This window comes from Brassica napus, chromosome C5 (genome assembly GCF_020379485.1).
Source record: "Brassica napus cultivar Da-Ae chromosome C5, Da-Ae, whole genome shotgun sequence".
NCBI lineage: Eukaryota > Viridiplantae > Streptophyta > Magnoliopsida > Brassicales > Brassicaceae > Brassica > Brassica napus.
Genome location: NC_063448.1, coordinates 13,436,964 through 13,459,237, shown reverse-complemented (window position 1 = coordinate 13,459,237; position 22,274 = coordinate 13,436,964). Strand labels below are relative to the sequence as shown.

Below are 22,274 nucleotides of genomic sequence, written 5' to 3'. Positions count from 1 at the left end.
ATTTGGTACTATGGGGAATTAGATACTCCAATTGCCTAGCTAGCGTAACGAACCCGCGTGTTCCGTATTGGGGATTTTTATTTCCCCTCAAGACCATCTGGGCCAGCTACGCTGGTTAGTTATCCGATGTTGAGAATAATTGGCATGTTACGACATATAATCTGATGTTGCATGGATAATGCATGTTCTAAACATATATTTAAATGTTAGTCATGATTCATGAGTGACAACAACATGTGGGATTCAAATTTTAAAGTCTTGTACTAAAGAGCATGACGTATATACTTAATACTTGGAACTACTTCAACAGCAACACTTATCCAATTTCGTATCTGACGATATGTGCATATTTATACATGTATATGTGTACTTTTCATTGCATTTGTATGAATATGCTTATGCTGCTAGTAAGCAGAGCATATAGATAGCGTAAAGAAGGTGGGGGAACTCGAAGCTGAGTGCATGAATCTGGCTAAAGAATCATCACTACCATCTAATCTGTCCTCAGATAGTCATTCAGATGAAGGAAGAGGAGTGGATTTTCTCTGGCTCATAGGGAACATCAGCATTGACTTGTGAGCTAAATCAACTCGAGATTGAAAAAGTCAGTGATTAGGGGACTAACTCTTCTACCGAAGTAGATATTATGGATGATATCTTTGAGATGGAACGTCTTGTGGCTCTGCCTAAGACGCTATAAACTCTTAAGACTGAATATGAACTGAGCTTAAAGGAGACGTTGGAGAAGGTAGACATAGAAAAGGATGAGCACCAAAGTGAAAACTAAATGTTGTGAAGAAATTGAGCTCAGAGTTGACATAAAATGGGAAGAGAGATCAAAAAGGAGCTTAAACTAGCCAATGAACCAAAGACATCACCATCTCGTCTTCGAGCAATTTGTTCTTGAAGTTGGTAGTCCAATTTGCTGTTTAACCGCAGGTTTTACTATAAATGTCAGATTCTGATTTGTTCTTATGGAACTGGAGCAATCTGAATCAGCCTCAACTTAAAGTGTTTGAAAACAGTGCACGAATGATCATGACACAGTTTAGTAGATTTATTGGAGAGCATATAAGTGTGATCCATAAGGTATTGGACCGAGAGAAGGTTATGGTCCTTGAAACAGCTTGGCTTCAATTCAATACCGAACCAAGAGGTATCAAAGCTCTTTGAGCTGACTGAGACAAAAAAAATGATCAACAAATAACATTTACGTGTAGTTTTTCCTTATAGTACATACAAAAAAAATCTGAAAGCTAATAGAACATAGTAGCAAAGCGCCTCAGACATAAACAACAAATGAGTGTGTAGTAGTAGCCTTACAATAAACCCTGGATTCAGTTGATGATTGCTCTTAAATTGGCTTAAATAATTCTACATGGTTGCTCTTCTCTTGATTTCGTCTGTTGCTTCTCTCTCTTCTAAAAGCATGGAACAGATCCATTCCAAGACCCACATTGAGTATATTCATTCCAGCCATACCAAACAGAGCGAGCGGCCACTCCACGCCCCTCTCAAACTTACGCGCGTCTTTGATCAGCTTGACAGTGATGAGAATGTGAGGAACGCACCTCGCAAAAACAAAGGCCGTCCAGTTTAATACCCACTCCAGTTTCACCAACGCCGTGTTGCTGTCTCGGATTCCCGCCATCCTCCTCAGCTTCCTCACGTGCAGAAAGATCGAATGCATCTGTTTTTTTACACATCAAATTGTTTATAACAATATATATGATTACTACGGCTAACAAAGGCAATAGAAAGCTTATTTGAAACGCACCTCGCAAATGAGAGTGAGGATGAGGTAGTTGATGGTAACGTTACGGTAAAGAGCCAAAGTGAAGCAAACGAGGAGGACGAGGTGGTGAACGAGAATGGAAGGGATCAAGCCGCTGTACAACCGGTACTGAAGCATATCCCACTGGTCATAAGCAAAGTAGCCGCAAGAGAAACACAAAGCTTGGTACGCCCATCTCCAACTCCCACCAACGAGCTCCGAATGATCGAACATCTCGTCTACACCTTTGGCTAAGCATTGGTTGAGCAGAATGAAAACCACTACGAGCGATTGCAAAATCATTAATCAGTAACTGCACCATAGGCGAAGCAGAAAGGGAGAGAGAGAGAGAGAGGGAGACCTGAGGCGGAGGTGATGATTGAGTGTAGAAGCGAGACGGAGGTGTTGACGAAGAGAGGGTCGCGAGAGAGGCAAGAGCGAACGAACCAATTCACCGATTGAAAGAAGCATCCGCCGCCAATCACCCAGAGAAGCTCTGTTCTTAGGTTGAATGCAATCTCAAACACGACGGAGACTAGCCATAGAAGCAGCGTCGCTAGGAAGAATTGCCCCGCCCCGTTCTTCTTCGCGGTTCCCGTCCTCGCCATTAAAGTTTTTATCTTTTTGAGATTTCCGGCAAAGTTTAGCCCTAATTTTGATTTCTCGGCTCCTCCTCCTCGAGCTCCTCCGACTATCTATCTCCTCCTGTTGTGTTTTACGTTAATAAGTTTGTAAGAGCGCGTTTAGGACGCAGCCGACACGTGTCCATCAGCAAGACTTGTTCTGTCCTTTATGCTGACTCATCCAACAATTATAATTACGAAACTGTAATATTACAACAAAGCCGACATTAATATATCTAATGTGCCGACATTAATATATCGACACCTATTATGGTATAAGGTGCCTATTCAGCCCATTTCTTTTTGAGATTTCTGTTTGGGCAGGATTCGGTTGATTAGAATGATGAAATTAGGAATGAGGTGACTAAAGACGCTTTTATTAGAATCAAACAAAAGGTTATAATATTGACGGGAAATAAGGAGACAAGATCAAAGGTTTAAGCAACATGATCAAAGAGATGATTAGGAAACCCTATATCTAGCCGCTTCTGTGTGTGTTGTCCAAAAGTCCTCTTTTCGTTGTCTCCTCATCCCCTCTTATAGTATCCTCGTCCGTGATGCCCTAATCGTGTCGTCCTTTGGGCCCTGTCGTTAAAGACCGAGTATGTGGGTCTTGGTACTATTCTCTATAAGCCGAGCATATTTAGTCGGCTTAATTGATCGGCTAAAAGTATTCTGGGGTCGAGCCGACATCTTTAGCCGCTTAAGCCGACTAAACTGGTCAAGCTTGCCGGGCTAGGGCCTGTTATTCGATGGGCCTTGTGGAGGGATGTAATCCATCTCCTACAATAAGTCCCCCCCAGTTCGCTTGTGAGCGGCGTAGCGGTCTCAGTGAATTTGTGGGTCAGGTTCGTTCGTATATCAGGTCCTAGCGTGTTTAGTCGCACGCCGTTTTATTGACGTTTCTAGTCGCTTAGAGTAGTACTTCTTCATGATCTGCTTTGCTCGCCGAGGTTTTTTTGTCACGGAGGCACGTTTTACTCGGTAGGCGAATTACCCCGATATAAGAGCTCAAGCTTATCTCATCGGTTTACGTTAGAAAACCGGTTTAGACCGAAATCGGGGATTAATTTCGGTCTGGCATCTCGATTAGAGATCGGTTTGAACGAGAAACTGAACCGTCGCGAGTAAGCCTTTGGGTATTTAGGCGGCCTTTGAGGCCCATTTAGGTTTCTGTAGACCTAATGATTGCGCTTCGGAGGATGTGCCCTTGTTTTTGCTATAAATAGGCTCCTCCATTTCGCTTTCGTCATTCTTCTCCGCAAGTTCAGGTATTCCGCTTTCTCTCCCTTCTCTCTACTTTTACTTTCTCTCTCTAGGTACGTTTCTCCTTACACAGGCTCGTCGGTATCGTCTGGCGGTTGTAGTCGTCCCCTAAATCCAGGATCATGCCTCTGAGAGGTCGTTTGTCGCGAGAAGAAAAAGGGAAGGGCGTCGCAGATTCTCCGAGTCCGACCAGAGATGCACGGGTAGCCGACAGTCCACCGGATGATTTCGACTTGATTCATCGCGATGCTCTTCGGGATTTAGACAATATGACCCTATCTCAACGCCTTTTGGTCGCTGATGCTCATAAGATGATCTGTGATGAGTGCGCGGATCGCGTTGAAGTCGGGAGCAGTGACGTGAGCGGTAGCGGCTCTGAAGCGTCTAGCCAAGCCTCAAGATCTTTGAGACGAGCTAGTCGGGAGATTCCTTTCGACCAGATAGACTGCCGTCCCACGATCTATCATCCTGGCGGGATCTTCGAAGAACTCGGCCCACTCCCGTCCGAATTGCTTCGTGACCCGCGGGCTCAGTCATGGGGGAATGTCTTCGATTCTTGCTCCTCTCACAAGACGGTGAGGGATTTATTGAGGCGAAGTGGAGGTGCCGGCGTTACATACATCATTCCTTCCAAGAGACAGCGTCCTTGGTCGCCTCTGATTGGCTATCAGTGTGTCTACGAGTCCTATTTTGGAGACCATACGAAGCTCTGGTTTCCAATTCCCCGACCGATCATGTCATACGCATTTCGTCGGGACATCGCCATCTGTCAGTTGCTTAACGGGTCGCTGCGCATCGCGGTTATGCTAATGGTGATGGCAGCGGAGATAGACGTTTCGATGAGTGTGAGAGTATTCGATGAGTTAACTTTTACGAAGGCGGAGCCACATGGAATATTTTCAGTGAAGATGCGCTCGAGCTACAACGTCTTGGCTGGGCACACGAACAAGACGAAGGACTGGCAGCGCTCATATTTTTACGTCAAGTCTGATGAGCATGCCTTCTCGGAGCCACCTGGGGACGACTACCGCGTTCTATGGAACAAAACGCTTGGTAGATAGTGTTTGTTGTCATCATGCCTTATTCGAGTATTCTAACAGCGTGTTTCTTGTTGTTGCAGTTCGTCACCCGAATACGATCGCATACCCGGAGAAATTCTTCGAGAGTGCTCAGGCGATCGCGGCTCACAGCCATCTCTGTTGGCCTGATCTTAGTCGAGAGTGGATAAGACGTCAAGAAGCTCGGATTGCTAGAGGTGAGTTCATCGGTCTTTCTCCAAGAAGTTCTATCAACAATTTAGTCTCTCTTCTTTTTCTTTTTTACAGTTGATTGGGAATCGAGACTTCCTGTTGTACACGGGCCCCGTAAGTCGCGTCTGTCCCTTTTTACTCGGATACAGCAGAAACTTCTAGACGAAGCTAGAAAGATGGACGGAGTGCCGGATTTGAGTGCATTGTTGAAGGGGAAGCTGCAATAGCTTTCGAAGAAGTCAATTCCTGCCGATGTGCAAGGGTCGACCATTTCTGACGCAGGCCGAGCCTCCAAGGAAGGAGCTCCTGGTTTAGTCGACAAAGATGTTGGGGCGGAGCCTCCTGCCTTGAGTCCTAAAAAGAAGAAGAAGAGCAAGAAATCCAGGAGGAAAACGACCGAAGAGCTTCCTCTTGAACAGATCGCTTCTCTCGACGAAACCTCTTGGAAGCAAGGAAGGAAGAGAGAGGAAGGAAGAGATCTTACGAAGGGGCTACTTCCTCCATTGATCACGGCGAGGCGCCGGCAGTAGGACGAGAAGGCGCTACAAGGGGTTCCGTCGAGTCTGACCGTTCCGAAGCGGCACCTGAAGATCGTCCCAGAAAGAAGAAGAAGAAGAAGAAGAAGTCCATCGAGGCAGAGCCGCGTCCTTCTGATGTGGAGACGGGCCTCGTCGAAGTTGTCGCGGGAGGCGACGTTTCTCTTGAAACCCCTCCTGAGGAGAGAGAGGTCTCAGCGCGGGGCAGTGATCCTGTTACGGGTGAGAGATCTATTCCTGATCCGTCTGCGAGGAAAGGGTCTCGTTCAGAAGGTTCAACTGTGAGGAGGAAGAAGATCGAGTTCCCCGATCGCGTCGAGTTTTCCTACAACGAGACGACCCCCTAATCCTTAATCCTCTTGGGTGCGCGGAGCTGACGCGCCAAATTCGTGGTGGGACGAAGGAGATGCCACAATTGGACGACCTTTACTTCAAGACTGAATACATAGACGATGTTTCCTCGAGAGCTCGGGTAACTGCGCTACCCTTCATACTTTATCTCATTATTCGATTCGTCGGGTTCATTCGTCTCACGTGGTCTGTGTTTGTCGTTTCTGCAGAGTGACGGAAGTATGAACTTTCTCGTTGAGAAATACGATAGTACTCTGAAACAGACGATGATCCAGTTGGGATCTTCGGAGAAGCTTGCCCAGACGAGGTTGTAGGTCATCGAGAGAGTAAGGGCGGAGCATAAGAAGGCCAACGAGAAGGCCGGAGAGGAGAAAGAGATTCTTCGAGAGAAGTTCGAAGAGCTGGAGGGCAAGCTTAAATCTTCCAGCGCGGCGAGGAAAGAGCTCGTCCGAGAAAAAAGTCATTTGGAGCAAACGGCTGCGAACCTGGAGAAGGAGAAGACCGAGCTAGTCGAAGAGAGAGATGCCGCGGTAGACAAACTAATCAGAGAGAGGCAACGCTTGAGGGACTCCCGGGGTTTGGAGGTTACTCGTGAGAGGGAAAGAGTCGAGGCTGCTATGGCTGAGAAGGCAAGTCGCCGTTTTGATCGCGTGCGCGACCATTTTACTCGTCTGGAGGCTTTTGAGAAGGCGAAGAAACTGTATGGCCAAGCTTCGGGAACGAAGAAGTGCCTCGAGGTTATAAAGGCGAGTGTTACGGAGATCCCCCAAGAAATGATCGATGTCTTCGTTGAGCAGGAGAAACTTTACGAGGTGGAGATTATGAAACTCCGAGTAGAGCCGCTGTCTGATAGCGACCTTACACTTTCTCCGCTGGTCCTTCCTTCTCGTTTCGTCGAGGACCGGTTCAGAACGTCATTCGATCCCTATGGGTCGAACGTAAACTTGATCGGGCCAGAGACGGCTTCTCGGCTCGTTACCTCGCTCGAAGTTGTTGAGGAGCCATCAGAGGAGCCACTGGTTGACGTCACGTCTATCCCTACCGAGCATGTCAAGTCCCCAGTGGGAAGCGGTTTTGACGAGCGTCCAGAGAATGAGAATCTGAAGGGGTTTCCTGGAAAGGACGGCCTCGAGATGGGCGACACTCTGGTTCGAGAGGGAGAGACCGAGAACGTGGGCGTCGAGGATCCCGTGCTTGTCTCGGATTCTTCCTCCGAAGGACGAGAGGATGGAGAGGAGGATAACGATGGAATCGAGGAGGCGTCGCTGCCACGTCCCGCTGAGGAGGAGACGACCTACGAAGCTGGGGATACAGATGTTCCTCCACTTCCTGTTGTAGACTCTCTTGCCCCTATTTCTACTTGGGCGGAAGACCCGACTGCTGCCGCTACCAAAGGTCCTGACGATCAAGATTCTGTGCCTTGATGTGTTACCTATGTTATTTTCTCCTCTTCTTTTTTGTTTATGGTCTTGATAGACCCTGTTGTTGTACGATTAGACATACTTTTATTTTATCGGCAAGTCACTGTTTTAAGCGGACTTTAAATTTGTGGGTTGTTGTGTTTCTCATCTGTACTTGCAAACTTTGTTAAAGTAAATGTCAGTATCTTTAGTGTCTCGCGATGTGTTCGCTTAGAAACAATAGATTCCTGACCTTTGGCTTTTGCAAATAGATAAGGAAACGAACCGCTAGGGGCTTTATTCAGCTCTTGTCGTGTTTCGATCGAGACGACGTCTAGGCGCATCGTTTTATATTGAAAACGAGGGACTGAATCTAAGAGTGGAAGGTTCTTTCGTCCGTTTCCTCAATGACAATCGAGTAATTGGGTAGCTAGTCCATTACGCGTTTAGTCGAGAAAAGGTTAAAGATTCACTCCGTTTAGTCGGTCAATGCTCCTTGGGCATAGGGGACTAGCGACTGTTGGGTCCTCAGGCTAAGTATCTGATCAGGACATAGCCAGGAAATGGAACGATAGTGTCCGCGTATCTCCTACTGGAGACACGGGTGCCGTTGGGTTTGATAACAGGCATCTACTCAGTAGAAGTTGAGACAAAGAACAAGATTTTGACTTTGATTTTGTTACAGCTGGACCTGTTTAAGGCTGCCTACGTACCTCGGTTGAGGATCAAGCCATTCGTAGTTCGTTTTTCCCGAGTAAAAGTGACCGTGAGTGGCGCATTTACTCGGTCGAGTAGAAGTGACCACGGGGGTGCATCTACTCGGTTTTTTTTTTTACAGCTGGACCTGTTAAGGCTGCCTACGTACCTTGGTTGAGGATCAAGCCATCCGTAGTTCGTTTTCCCCGAGTAAAAGTGGCCGTGAGTGGCGCATTTACTCGGTCGAGTAGAAGTGACCACGGGGGTGCATCTACTCGGTTTTTTTTTATTTTTTTATTTATTTTTTTTTGGAATACACCTACGAGTAGAAACGTCTTAGGTGCATCGAGTTCCATGATCGGGGAACTTCTTCGCCACGTGAAGTTTGAAGTCGGTATACTCCAGGTTTGACGACTTTGATGATTTTGTAAGGTCCCTCCCACCTGGCGCCGAGTTTACCGGCGTTTAGCTCCTTAGTGTTTTCAAACACCTTGCGCATGACGAGGTCACCGAGTTCCAGAGGTCGGGCACGGACCCTTTTGTTGTAGTAACTCTCGATCTGGTGTTGATAGTTCTGGATGCGCAGCAGAGCTTGATCTCGTCGTTCTTCTATCTCATCAAGGGCGTCGAGTAGCATTTCCTTGTTGAGTTCGACGTATTGAGGCATCTTGGAGCGTCGGAGGCTTGAAACGTTGACTTCAGCGGGAGCCATGGCTTCTATGCCGTAGGCGAGGGAGAAAGGTATCGATTTAGTCGATCCTCGCGGCGTTGTGCGATGGCTCCATAGGACTCCGTCGAGCTCGTCAGCCCAGTGACCCTTTTTCAGATCCAGACGCTTTTTAATGCCATCGATGATGAGTTTATTGGAGGATTCTGCCTGGCCATTACCTTGCGGGTAACGAGGAGTGGAGGGGCTTAGTCGAATGTTCCATTTGCCACAGAACTCCTTGAAGTTGCCTGACATGAACTGCGATCCGTTATCGGTAACGATCTCATAAGGTAAACCGTGGCGGCAAATAATATTTTTCCAGACGAAACCGCGGACTTCTTTGTCTGTGACTTGAGCGTATGCTTCAGCTTCGATCCATTTGGTGAAGTAGTCGGTGAGGACGAGGATGAAGCGTCTTTGGCGGGAACAGGGAAGTGGTCCAATGATGTCCATTGCCCATCGCATGAACGGATATGGAGCGGTGGTTGTTCGCAACATTTCGGTTGGACAATGGATACTAGGTGCGTGCCGTTGGCACTTGTCGCAGCTTCTCGCGTAAGACTCGCAATCTGCGTTCATTGTTGGCCAGAAGAAGCTTAAGCTCCTTACTTTGATTGCTAATGCACGTCCGCCCGAATGATTTCCGCCAGCGCCTTCGTGCGTCTCCGCCATAACCCTTGCTGTCTCGTCGCCATGAATGAATTTTAGGAGCACTTTACTCGCGGTCCAGCGGTGTAGTTCATCGTCAAGAACGACGTAATGGGCGCTGCGTGTTTTTAGTCGGCGAGCTGCCCATTTGTCGTTTGGGAGTTCTCCCTTCGAGAGGTAGTCGATAAACTCAGTTCTCCAATCAGGACCAAATCCGTCGTCATCTGGGGTAGCGGGTTCGATGACCGGGGCAACGACGAGTGTTTGATCGGTTAATATATCGATGCTTGGTTTCTCGATACGATGTATCGGGATAGTGCGTTTAACATGATCATGAAGTTTGCTGCCAAGGGCCGCGAGGGCGTCGGCGCAGATGTTTTCACCTCTTGGAACTTTGATGAGTTCAAAAAACTCGAACTCTGCTGCCAGGCTTTGCACTATTTTGAGATAGGCGTCCACTCGGTCGTTGCGGGCATCGTAGTCACCGCTGAACTGACTGGCGACTAATTGAGAGTCGCAATAGGCGCTTAGTCGTTTAGCTTTTACGGCTTTTGCTAAGCGGAGTCCGGTGATCAGAGATTCGTATTCTGCTTCGTTGTTTGACGCGGGAAAGCCAAAGCTGAAAGACTGTCTGATTAGCTCTCCGGTCGGGGACTGTAGTTGGACTCCGGCTCCTGCTCCCTTGTTGGTCGATGATCCATCGACGTGCAGCGTCCAGTTTGAGCTTGGGAGTATAAGATCTTGTTCCAATTCTGGGGCCAACTCGACCAGGAAGTCCGCAAGGACTTGGGACTTCGCCGCTGTGCGGTTCTTGTAGGTAATATCGAGCTCGCCGAGTTCGATGGCCCACTTCGTGAGTCTGCCAGATCTGTTGGTGTTTTGGAGTATCGTTCGGAGAGGTTGATCAGTCAGTACCTCCACTGAATGTGACTGGAAATACGGTCGAAGCTTTCTTGCTGCCTCGACAACTGCTAAAGCCATCTTTTCCAGAGTCGGGTATCGCGTCTCTGGTCCGGTCATGCGTCTGCTTGTGTAGAAGATGGGCTTTTGTTCGCCGCGGTCTTCCTTTATCAGAACGCTGCTGACTGCAGCTTGTGACACCGCGACATAGAGAGATAGAACATCACCGACGTCCGGCTTAGCGAGTACTGGAGGTGTTGTCAGGTATTGCTTGAGTTGAGTAAATGCATCCTCGCACTTCTCATCCCAAATGAACTTCTTGTTTCCCGCAAGAGATCGTAAAAGGGGAGGCACTTGTCGGTGGATCTGGAGATGAAACGATTTAGAGAAGCTATCCGGCCCGTGAGCCGTTGTACTTCTCTACTGTTCTTCTGACATGGGAGGTTCAGGACCGCGGATATTTGCTTCGGGTTCACCTTGATTCCTCGCTGCGTGACTATGTAGCCGAGGAACTCGCCTGAAGAGACTCCGAATGTGCACTTTGCTGGGTTCAGCTTCATGCCGTATTTGTTGAGAGTTTCGAAGCATTCTTGAAGATGACGGAGGTGATCAGTGGAATGGAGTGACTTAACCAACATGTCGTCGATGTACACTTCCATGGTGATGCCCAGCTTATCTGCGAACATCTTGTTCACAAGTCGTTGGTAGGTTGCTCCGGCGTTCTTCAAACCGAACGGCATGACCTTATAGCAGTAGGTTCCCCTATCTGTGATGAAGGCTGTCTTCTCGCGATCATTCGGGTGCATCATTATTTGATTGTATCCAGAGAAGGCGTCCATGAAGGTCAGCATCTCGTTTCCGGCCGTAGACTCGACTAAACGGTCAATGTTGGGAAGAGGGTAGCTATCCTTTGGGCAGGCTTTATTCAGATCGGTGAAGTCGACGCAGACGCGCCACTTGCCATTTTTCTTTTTGACGACTACCGGATTTGCCAACCATTCGGGGTAGCGGACCTCAGCGATCGAACCTGCGCCGAGTAGCTTGTCAACTTCTTCGTTTACGGCCTTCGACCTGTCAGGGCCGAGCTTACGTCGCTTCTGGCGGATAGGTTTGAATGTTGGGTCGACGTTTAGCTCGTGAGTCGTTATAGTCGGGTCAATGCCTTTCATGTCTGCCATAGACCAAGCGAATGTAGACACGTTCTTCCTGAGGAAGTTCAGAATTGACTGCTGCATTTCCTTAGAAAGGTATGCACCAACCCTTACGGTTCGACTTTGATCGGCGTCGTCAATAGGTAACTCGAGAACCTCGCTTTCCTGGGAACAGAATTTTGAGGTTGGGGGAGATACATAATTAACGGGTAGAGATGACCGTTGGAGTTTGACTGTGGCGACTAAGAGATCCCTAGCGGCCTTTTGATCCCCTTGCAGCGTTTTTATCCTTCCGTCCGTGCCAGGGTACTTGACGCACTGGTGGTAGGTGGAAGGAACGGCTTGCATCGAGTGTAGCCAAGGGGTGCCGAGTATAGCGTGATACGGAGCTTTTGTGCTTACAACGGCAAACTTAACCGTTCGAGTAACGCCACACACGCGTACCGGGAGGCGGATCGTTCCCAAGATAGTTTCGGAGGATCCATTGAATCTGGTTAACGTCATGGAAGACGCTTTTATGTCGTCAAGATCAACTCCCATCTTCTGCAGAGTTCCTCGGAAGATGAGGTCGACGGAACTTCCGGTGTCAATGAGGATCTTGGTGACATCATACTCTCCAATTCCAAGGACGACGAGAAGATGATCATTATGGGGAGCGTGAACTCCTTCAGCGTCGTCTGGTGAGAAGGTTATCGGAGGATGACTTGTTGGTTTAGTCGGCCACTTCTGGGAAGTCGCGACTTGTCGACGGTAGTCTTTTACAGAACGGACAGTGTCTCCGCTAGGAGGGGAGCCTCCCATGATGACATTCAACGACTGTCCCGTTTGTACTCGCTTAGAGTCTAGCAAGGTTCGGAGGTCTGTGGATATGTTGGTGTCATGCGCTGGAGGTTGAAAATGATCTTTAGCTCGCTCCAACTGTCGTCGTAAGTCTGTTAGTTTTGAACGGTTGAGCTGTATGCGAAGGTCGCAGGCGCCAGCGTTGAGTTTATCTCGGAGGTCGGTAATTGGCCCTTTGTTGTTGTTAGCGTCGCTTGTCGAGATACGACGAGACTTCCGTGTGTCCAGCATCGTCCGGAGATCTTTGTGCTTGGGACTGCTATCATTTTCGGACTCGAACTTCCGCTTCAGGACGTCTCTCAGATCTCCGAGTACAGGCGCATCGTCGTTATCGTCGTCGGACGACAAAGATTGCTGAGAGAGTATAACCTCGATGCGTCTGCGATTAGCAGAATGCTCTTCGTCGGCTGAGGAGTCTCTCTCACCGTTATCCTTCGGGGTTTCCTCCTCGTCGTCTCGTCGTTCAGCGTCGTTTTGTCGACCTTTGCCGGTGGCTTTGCGCTGGGCTCTTCTTTCCTTGTTCTTGCTCCAGCTCTTGCCATTCTTTGGTTTAGCTTTCAAGGGTTCGAACTTAAATTCACCGCTCGCAAGGGACGAGAGATAATGAGCGTAGAGTGATTTGCATTCTGTGGTATCATGTCCCTTGACGTCGTGATATTTGCAATGCTTGGTGAGATCGACGGTTCTGGAAGGCCCCGCTGCTGACCCGGCTCCGGCTGTAGGTTGGGTGGTGCAAACAGTATCGACTGGTTTGTAGGGCGAATCGAGCTCCCTTACCCACTTGTTCCATCCCTCTCCGCGGACTAAGAGAGTTGAAACCGGTATGTTGTTCTCGTTGACGACATACATGTATCCGTCTTTGCGGCCGTTTTTGTCGGTTGGAGCATGCTGGCGCGGTTCTTGTCGCGTGTTGGCATTTTTAGCCGCTGGAGCTTTGGGTGTGTTCATCTTGCTGAGAATGGCGTTAGTATCTTCTTCCATTCGGATGAAATTATCAGATGGCGCGATAGCGTCCTGGAGCGACGTAGTTGGGTTTTGGTATAAATCCTCCCGGAATTTAGAACGAACCCACAACGTGTTCCGCAAGGCGTCAATGGCGATACCGTCTGGAATTTCAATCCTTGAGACTACGGCTTTGAACTTCTCCATGTAGTCGCGAAGGCTCTGGTCTTTGGTTTGGTTGAGGTTCCACAAGCTAGAGCCAGTAGCGCTGCGCTTGGTGAACATAATGTAAGTCTTGAGAAAAGCTGCTGACAAGTCGCGGAAGCTTCTGATGGAGTTTTCTTGTAATTGGGAAAACCAGGTTAGGGCTTGCTCGTGGAGAGTTTCGACGAACAGTTGGCAGTAGCCTGCGTCCCTTTCTTCGTCTGGGAGTCGAGCCCGTGCCATCGCAATGTTGAAAGCTGTCATGTGTTCCACTGGGTCTCCGCCGGGTTTGTACTCGGGTAGGCGCAGTTTTTCTATTTTTCCGAGTTGGACGCTGGTCAGAGCACTAGTAAACGGAGTGCGTGAGGTTGCGGCGAGGACGCTCTCGATTTGCGGGGCCGCGCTGGTTACTTGATGGATCTTCTCGCTCATTTGTTGGAAGCTGAGTTTGAGCTCGGCGAGCTCGCGTATGGTTGCGAGATCAGAACCTACCGGGGGGTGGTTGGCGAGAAGGGTTTCGTTAGGCTTGGAGTCGTCTGAGATATGTTCGCCTCCGGTCGCCGTCGGGTTGGTGTTAAAGAGGCGACGGCGTATCTGCTGGGGACGGCTTGTTTGGCCGTCGGGAGCTGTGAGGGGCGCGACCAGAGCAGCTAACTGGTCGTTGGTCGTCTTTTGGACTTCGTCTTGATGAGCAAGTCGAGCCATGATAGAGCTCATGAAATCTGTGGTGACGGGCGGCGCGGCTTCGGGCGTTGGGGTTGGTTCGCCACCCGGAGCGCCGAGGGTGGCGTCGTTTTGAACCATGTAGATCTAGAACATTACTTTAGTCGACCCCACGGTGGGCGCCAATTGTTTGTGCAGGATTCGGTTGATTAGAATGATGAACTTAGGAATGGGGTGACTAAAGACGCTTTTATTAGAATCAAACAAGAGGTTACAAGATTGACGGGAAATAAGGAGACAAGATCAAAGGTTTAAGCAACAGGATCAAAGAGATGATTAGGAAACCCTAGATCTAGCCGCTTCTGTGTGTGTTGTCCAAAAGTCCTCTTTTCGTTGTCTCCTCATCCCCTCTTATAGTGTCCTCGTCCGTGATGCCCTAATCGTGTCGTCCTTTGGGCCCTGTCGTTAAAGGCCGAGTATGCGGGCCTTGGTACTGTTCTCTATAAGCCGAGCATATTTAGTCGGCTTAACTGATCGGCTAAAAGTACTATGGGGTCGAGTCGACATCTTTAGCCGCTTAAGCCGACTAAACTGGTCAAGCTTGCCGGGCTAGGGCCTGTTATTCGATGGGCCTTGTGGAGGGATCTTCGAAGAACTCGGCCCACTCCCGACCGAATTGCTTCGTGACCCGCGGGCTCAGTCATGGGGGAATGTCTTCGATTCTTGCTCCTCTCACAAGACGGTGAGGGATTTATTGAGGCGAAGTGGAGGTGCCGGCGTTACATACATCATTCCTTCCAAGGGACAGCGTCCTTGGTCGCCTCCGATTGGCTATCAGTGTGTCTACGAGTCATGGGGTAATTAAAGTTTTATCTTTTTGAGATTTCCGGCAAAGTTTAGCCCTAATTTCGATTTCATAGCGGCTAGCCCTCCTCCTCGAGCTCCTCCGACTATCTATCTTCTCCTGTTGTTTTACGTTAATAAGTATGTAAAAGAGCGTGTTTGGGACGCAGCCGACACGTGTCCATCAGCAAGACTTGTTCTCTTCTTTATGCTAGAGTACAAAACTTTTAATATTACAACAAAGCCGACAAAAATATATTCTAATGTGCCGACATTCGATATCGGCACCTTATGAGGCCTTTTCAGCCCATTTCAGCTACAGCCCAGTTATGTCTTAGCTATTGAGATATCCATTCGGATTATATTTTTTCAGATTTTTGGATTCTAAGACCCCGATTAACCATGGGTTCTTAAAGTGGGGTTCTTAGCAGAAGTTAAGAAATTGTTTCTTAATTTCCGCTAAGAACCACATCCTAAGAACTCCAGTTAAGAACAGCATTAACCAGGCTGCTTAGTGGAGTGCTTAAAGATTTTTGTATTTAAAAAAAAAAATTAAGTAATTATTGAAAACATGGCGCTTAATTAAGCTTCAGAAGAAGCGAGGCTTAGGAGACACGTGTTGCACCATGGGTTATCCGCGTCTCTTTCTCTCTCCCTCATCAGGAAACCAATCTTGTGTTCTCTCTCGACGACTCCGCCTTCGTGTTCTCTCTCTTGACGAAATCGAGAATCGCCGGTGCTCTCCCGTCGTGATCTCTCTCGATGCCTCTGTGATCTCTCCTCGACGCCTCCGTGATCTCTCCTCGCGACGCCTCCGTAATCTCTCTTAACGCCTTCGTGACCTCTCCGCGACGCCTCCGTGAGCTCTCGTCGCGATCTCTCCGCGACGCCTCGGTGATCTCTCCTCGTGATATATCCTCAACGCCTCCGACATGCATCCGACTCCGCCTCTGTGATCTCCCCGCCTGATCCCTCCTCGAAGATTCTCTCTCCTCGACGAATCAGTGGAAGATGATCTCTCTTCGTCTCTTTCGCTCCTCGATGACTCCGTGGTGAATCTCTCGGCGACTCTCTGTGTCGATCTCCTCCAACTCTCTCTCTCGACGGCTCACCTCGATGAAGAATCACCTCACATCTCTCTCAGGCCCAGACCTCTCCTCGCCATATCTTTCCTCTCTCTCAGGCCCGGAGCTCTTATCGACGAAAGGTAAAGTTAAGAATTTTTCCTTTCATGTCTGAATCCTTGTTTGTTATTTTGATTAGTCTGCCTTTGTGTCTTTGTTTATATTCGTTGCTCGGTTTTACTTAGGTTCAGATAGGAACGAATGAATTGATATGTTGTAGCTTATGTTCTTGTCTGAAATGATATAATTTAGCATCTGCTTTGGAATTTGATCTCAATTGTTTAAGAGTTCAATTATATGATATAGCTTCTGGTCTGAGTTGAATCGTGTATCATGTTCGGTTAATCATATTTGTTTTGTTTCTGTGTGTTTGTCTGTTGAGCTGCACGGATCAAGCTAGATGAGGGATAATCGTCAAAGTAGAGGAGTGCATTTGCTTCAGAAATACAGGTATATGTCTTCATCTTGTAAAGTCATTGATGTTGGTAGGTAGTTAATGCTTTGGACTGTTCGCATTGATGTTGTTAATAAATAGAAGTGATGCGCTTTGATCTGTTGAAATGAAATAGGGCTTATTAGTCAGGTTGAGTTAGGTGGTTGGCGCTTTGTGTTTGAAATTGTATTGAATTGGCTATAGTAAATTACTTGCATTGTGTTTGTTTATGGTTGTGAAAGTTAGATATATGTCAACTCGAATTTGATTGTAGTTAGTTGTCAAATTGTGTTCAATGCGAGTCACAATTTGTTATTTCTATCTTCCCTCTTTGCAACTCTCTCTTTCTCTTCCAACTCTGAATGTTTCCTATCTGTTTTTCCATCTTTTAAACTCTCTCTTTGTTTTCCAACTTCATCTGTTATTTCTCTCTTCCATCTTTGAAACTCTCTCCTTCTCTTCCCACTCCTATTTGACGTTGGAAATTGATTTTAATCCATTTCGCGAGTCTGCAAATTTTGTTGACTTACTAAACAGTCAACAAAATGTGGTCTTTGGAAACGTGACAGATAGTGTTTCACTCTCTTCCTCCCAAGCTCCCTTCTCTGCCAGTCAAGGCCCCGAAGATTTGAACTTTGCTGATGACAGTCAAGCAAGTCGTAAAGAAAGAAGAGCGTGGACGCCTACTGACGATGTTGTTTTCATCAGCTCGTCGCTTAACACGAGCAAAGATGTCGTAGTTGGGACTGAGCAAAAGTCGCTTGCATTCTGGAAAAGAATTGCGGCGTACTACAATGTCAGTCCTAAGCTTGCTGGCTCTGAAAAGAGAGAGGCAACTCACTGCAAGAATCGTTGGCAGAAGATCAATGACATCGTATGCAAGTTTTGTGGAGCTTATGATGCTGCGAGCAGGGAGAAAACCAGTGGACAAAACGAGAATGATGTGGTCAAATTAGCCCACGAAATCTTCTTCACCAACCATAAAAAAAAAATTTACCCTCGAGCACGCTTGGAAAGAGTTGCGTGATGACCAAAAGTGGAGTGAGTTGTCTACGGCTAAAGCTGAGGGAAGCTCTAAAAAGAGGAAGAGTGTGGATATTTCTCAGTCTGGAAGCTCTAAAGCAACTGAAGTAGATTCTGGTGGCGATGATGAAGCAACAACTCGTCCCCCGGGAGTTAAGACCGCGAAAGCGCATTCTAGGAAGCCACTGGTTGATGGAAAGGAGCTGGGTGATTTTCAGACAATGTGGAGCATGAAGAAGGCGGATTTGGCTTTGAAAGAAAGGTTGTCTAAGATCAAGCTACTAGAGGCTCTCATTGCTAGACAAGGAACACTCGCGGATTATGAAGAAGATTTGAAGAAGAGACTCATTAATGAGTTGATGCCTAATTAGCTATATTGAAGTGTCGGTTTGTTTGAAAAGGTTAAGTTTCTGTTGCTTGTAGGTTAAGTTTCTGTTGTTAGTTAAGTTGAAGTCTTGGTTTGTTTGTACCTTGTTGGTTAAGTTTCTGTTGTTAGTTAAGTTGAATAGGTTAAGTTTTTAAAATCTAGTTGTACCTTGTTGGTTAAGTTTAATATATATGTTTGCTGTTACTTGCTGTTCAGTTTCATCTTTCTAAATTTTGATTTTTTTTGTTTTGCTTATTTGTTTCAGGTCAAGGGTGAAGATAAGAGAACAAGATTCACGGAACATGAAGTGTTTGTTTCAGGTCACGGGTAATGAAGCTTGCGGGTTGTGTAGTGAACTATTTTGTAAGCTAGTGCAAAGGTTGTATCACGGATTTTGTAAGGTAGTGTATCACGGGTTTAAAGCTATTGGTGACTTTGATATCTCTCTTGTTTGCTTGTATCAGGGATTTTGTAAGCTAGTGTATCATCACGGGTTGTATTGGTGACTTTGCTATCTCTCTTCTTTGCTAGTATCAGGAGACTTGTGTTATTATGAAAGGTTTGTAAGCTAGTGTTGACTTTGCTATCTCTCTTGTTTGTAAGCTTGTGTTATTTAGCTATCTCTCTTATTATAAGACCTTTGATCATCTCATTCTCCTTCTCATACTATCATCGAACAAACCAAACAAAGATAACTTCTCATACTATCATCATCTCACCAAACCAAACGAAGATCATCTTTGATCATCTCATTCTCCCTCTCATACCTCGTTTCATCTCACCAAACCACAACTCGTTTCATCTCACCTAAACATTAAAGATCATCTTTGATCATCTCATTCTCCCTCTCATACCTTGTTTCATCTCACCAAACCACAACTCGTTACATCTCACCTAAACATTAAAGATCATCTTTGATCACCAAATCATATTATCACCCTTTCTTCCATCTCACCTCTCTCTCGAATTTTTTTAAAAAAACAACCATAAATAAACACTCTCAACCTCACCCGTATCCAAAACACCAAAGTTTATTTCTCTACTCATCTTCTCTTTTCAATCACCATAAATGGCTTCTTCATCTCAAAATACTTTAGATGATTCATTTGATGAAACATTTGATCAAATGTTTGATGATTATTTTGATCAAACATTTTAGAAATTTACCATTAATGTTGATCAAGAAGAACGAAGGAAAAAAAGAAAAAAAGGAGCTTATATCGAAAGAAATCGTGAAGAAGGCAATATACGTTTATGGAATGATTATTTCAGTGAAACGCAAACGTATTCTGAAAATTATTTCCGACGACGTTTTAGAATGAACAAGCCATTGTTCATGCACATTGTTGATCGACTCTCGAGCGAAGTTGACTTCTTTCGCCAAAAGAAAGATGGTCTTGGAAGGCTTGGTCTCTCAGCACTCCAAAAGTGTACAGCAGCTATCTGTGTCTTGGCATATGGTACTGCGGCTGATACGGTCGACGAATACTTCCGGCTCGGTGAAACGACAATTCGGTCATGTGTGGAGAATTTTGTGGAGGGAATCATTTATTTGTTCGGCGATGAGTACCTACGAAGACCAACACTGGCTGATCTTCAACGTCTACTTGATGTTGGAGAGTATCGTGGATTTCCCGGGATGATAGGAAGCATCGATTGTATGCATTGGGAGTGGAAGAATTGTCCCACCGCATGGAAAGGGCAATATTCTCGGGGTTCGGGCAAACCAACAATCGTTTTAGAGGCGGTTGCTTCATATGATCTCTGGATATGGCATGCATATTTCGGACCTCCAGGTACCTTAAATGATATCAATGTTCTTGATCGCTCACCTGTTTTTGACGACATAATAAATGGTCAAGCTCCGCAAGTGACTTACTCTGTCAATGGAAGAGAGTATCACTTGTCTTACTATCTCACCGATGGTATTTATCCGAAATGGACAACTTTTATCCAATCTATTTCACTACCACAAGGGCCGAAAGCGGTGTTATTTGTTCAACGCCAAGAAGCTGTCTGAAAAGATGTCGAGCGTGCTTTTGGAGTCTTGCAAGCTCGCTTTGCCATCGTTAAAAATCCAGCATTTTTTTGGGATAAAGTCAAAATTGGTAAGATTATGAGAGCATGTATCATACTCCATAATATGATAGTAGAAGACGAACGAGATGGATACACTCAATTTGATGTTTCTGAGTTCCAACAAGGAGAAGACAACGGAAGATCACATGTCGATCTCACGTATTCTACAGATATCCCTACAAATATCGCCAATATGATGGGTGTTCGAACTAGAATTCGTGATCGACAAATGCATGAACAACTGAAAGGTGATTTGGTTGAACATGTATGGCGTAAATTTGGACGTAATGAAAACAACCAATGATCTCGCATGTTTTTTTCAAATTAATCTTGTTTATTGTACTAATCTTTATTTTTATGTTTTTTTTAAATGTATGTTTAAAATGTGATCTTTTAATATGTTTTATGTAATAAATAAATTTTATCTAAAAAATAAACAATGTTTAATCTTTTATTTTCTTAAGCACCCCATATTAAGCATCTTGCATTGGAGGATCAAAATATACAAGTTTCTTAATGAAATGCTTAACACATATTTAATAATAAAAAAGTGATTAAGCACCCCTAATGGGGTGCTATGGATAATGTTGCTCTAATCATGCTCTAAAGGCCATGGTTTTTAGTGGGATATCTAACGTATTAAAAAATAAAAATAATGTATATGTAGGAAGGAGAAACATGAGAGTTTCTTAAAACAGAACTTGTGAGCACAAATATATGTTTTTAATTGAGCAATTTTTAGAAAAAAAAACTGAAAATTTAAATAAATATTAAAAATTAAATTGTTGCTGTTGTTCCTTGTATTACCTTTGAAATTTTCACATTCTAATGAAGTAATAGTGTTTTTTGCAACGGATTATTCTCAGTTGATGAAGATAGTTTCGGAACTAGAAAAATGACTAGTTTTTGCAAATTGTTTAAAAGATATAAAGATTTTGAAGAGAAATTTCACCAGTTCAGAGTTCTTTCATATACTATAGACGCATAATTCAAGGGCGGACAGTCTCGTAATGCAAAAAAGTAACTGTTGTTTATTGTCCATACATATGTGGAGCTACCAGTTTGGTTTACAGAATATATATTAATCTGTTTAAGTTACCGACAAAAAAAATGAAATAATAGTGTTTTAAAAAATAATATCTATCTATCTATATATATAAGGTAAGATTTTTTCTCCTGAGAGAGTGACACGTCATCAATTCGGATGACCACAAGCTAACACTTGTCCCTTTTACTCATACGATGCGTTTCATTAAATCATATCTACTTATACGCTGCGTTTCATTAAATCATATCTACTTATACGATGCGTTTCAAGGCGAGGTATCATCGTCTCCATGTCTTATCGAATCAAAGTCCTCGCCGCCGAAGAACTCCTTTTATTCTTCCAACTGCTAAGAAGATCCGACTGTATCACTGAGAACTATTGATTCCGACCAAACTCAGTTGGAAGCCACCGTTTGTTACTAATCGATTTGAGCTCTTCTCATCGACAAACAAAATCATGTGGCTAATCGATATGAGTTGTTTGACTGCACTGTTTCGTAAGTCGACCGCATTCAAGCATCACCATTAAGGCTCACATTAACACTATTTCTCCACTCATCCCACGATGTCTCATTCAATGCATGCCCTCGTTTATTCCATTGTGTGACTCGAAGCTATATATATGTGAGTTTTCATCAGTTCATACCTCTCAAAAGGCAATCTCTTCTCTTCTCTCCTGCTCGCCGACTTGAAAGTCGGCTATTGTAATACTGGTCACGGTTATCTTCTTCTAAGAGATTTAGGGTTTTGTTATGTGTTGTGTAGGTACGGCTGCAGATGATCTTTATCCTCTATTGGTAAAGTCTTGAAAGGTCGTGGATGTATTTATTTCAAGATATTGAAGGTTAGTGAAAACTATGGTCTCACGTCTTTGTAATTGACTCAGTTATTGTTTCTCTTCTTTGATGTGCGTTGTTTGTCATATGACTGGTGATTCGGGTGGTCTTGCATTTGTTTACTTTAAGTATACGAAGCTCACAAATCAGTGGAAAGGCTTGATATGGTTATGCACTTGGTGATTGGATTTTACATGAAAACTTTTGGTCATTGTTTCAGGAAGAGTTTTTTTTTAAAAGGTTTTAGTTTAAAATTTTTAAGTTCTAATTTTTTATTCTTAAACCATATTTTTACGTTATATATATATTAATCTTAAGAAAAACTTTAAATGAATCAGTGCATATGTAAAGGCAGCAAATAAATAGTACCATCTAAATAATAAAACATATTTTGCCAGTTTGCTTCCCCTTTTCTTAACGCAAATATGTACGCTAGGATGTGTGTGAGTTTACTCAAATATCCTCTTAGAATACTTGGCCTACTGGCTTGCATTTGAAGTATTATTGTTGGTTCGTGAAATTATTTATATTCTTCAATTGATGGTTTTATATGTGGGACACACTAAGAA

General features: G+C 45.3%; 2 protein-coding genes across 2 annotated transcripts; one reads left to right on the top strand and one right to left on the bottom strand.

Annotated features, from left to right (window-relative positions):
• Positions 1-1,193: 1,193 nt before the first annotated feature.
• LOC106402145 (TLC domain-containing protein 2) lies at positions 1,194-2,532 on the bottom strand. The gene is made up of 3 exons (XM_013842820.3): positions 2,136-2,532; positions 1,778-2,055; positions 1,194-1,690 (listed from the first exon to the last, which is right to left on the bottom strand). Exons 1-3 carry the CDS (start codon positions 2,380-2,382, stop codon positions 1,355-1,357), a joined length of 861 nt encoding a protein of 286 aa, XP_013698274.1. The 5' UTR covers positions 2,383-2,532; the 3' UTR covers positions 1,194-1,354.
• A 13,788-nt stretch (positions 2,533-16,320) lies between these two features.
• LOC106398671 (glutathione S-transferase T3-like) lies at positions 16,321-17,747 on the top strand. Its single transcript, XM_013839190.1, has 3 exons — positions 16,321-16,405; positions 16,923-17,299; positions 17,391-17,747. The coding sequence occupies exons 1-3, from the start codon at positions 16,321-16,323 to the stop codon at positions 17,745-17,747; spliced, it is 819 nt and encodes a 272-aa protein (XP_013694644.1).
• Positions 17,748-22,274: the final 4,527 nt, after the last annotated feature.

Excerpts from the sequence above, each read along its gene's own strand:
- LOC106398671 (XM_013839190.1), top strand. The coding sequence starts at position 16,321 with ATGAGGGATAATCGTCAAAGTAGAGGAGTGCATTTGCTTCAGAAATAC. Across the intron at positions 16,406-16,922 it reads TTGTAAAGTCATTGATGTTG|ATAGTGTTTCACTCTCTTCC; the intron begins GTAGGTAGTTAA and ends GAAACGTGACAG. Across the intron at positions 17,300-17,390 it reads GACAAAACGAGAATGATGTG|TGGAGTGAGTTGTCTACGGC; the intron begins GTCAAATTAGCC and ends GATGACCAAAAG.
- LOC106402145 (XM_013842820.3), bottom strand. The coding sequence starts at position 2,382 with ATGGCGAGGACGGGAACCGCGAAGAAGAACGGGGCGGGGCAATTCTTC. Across the intron at positions 2,056-2,135 it reads AATCATCACCTCCGCCTCAG|TGGTTTTCATTCTGCTCAAC; the intron begins GTCTCCCTCTCT and ends AATCGCTCGTAG. Across the intron at positions 1,691-1,777 it reads TCCTCACTCTCATTTGCGAG|ATGCATTCGATCTTTCTGCA; the intron begins GTGCGTTTCAAA and ends GTAAAAAAACAG.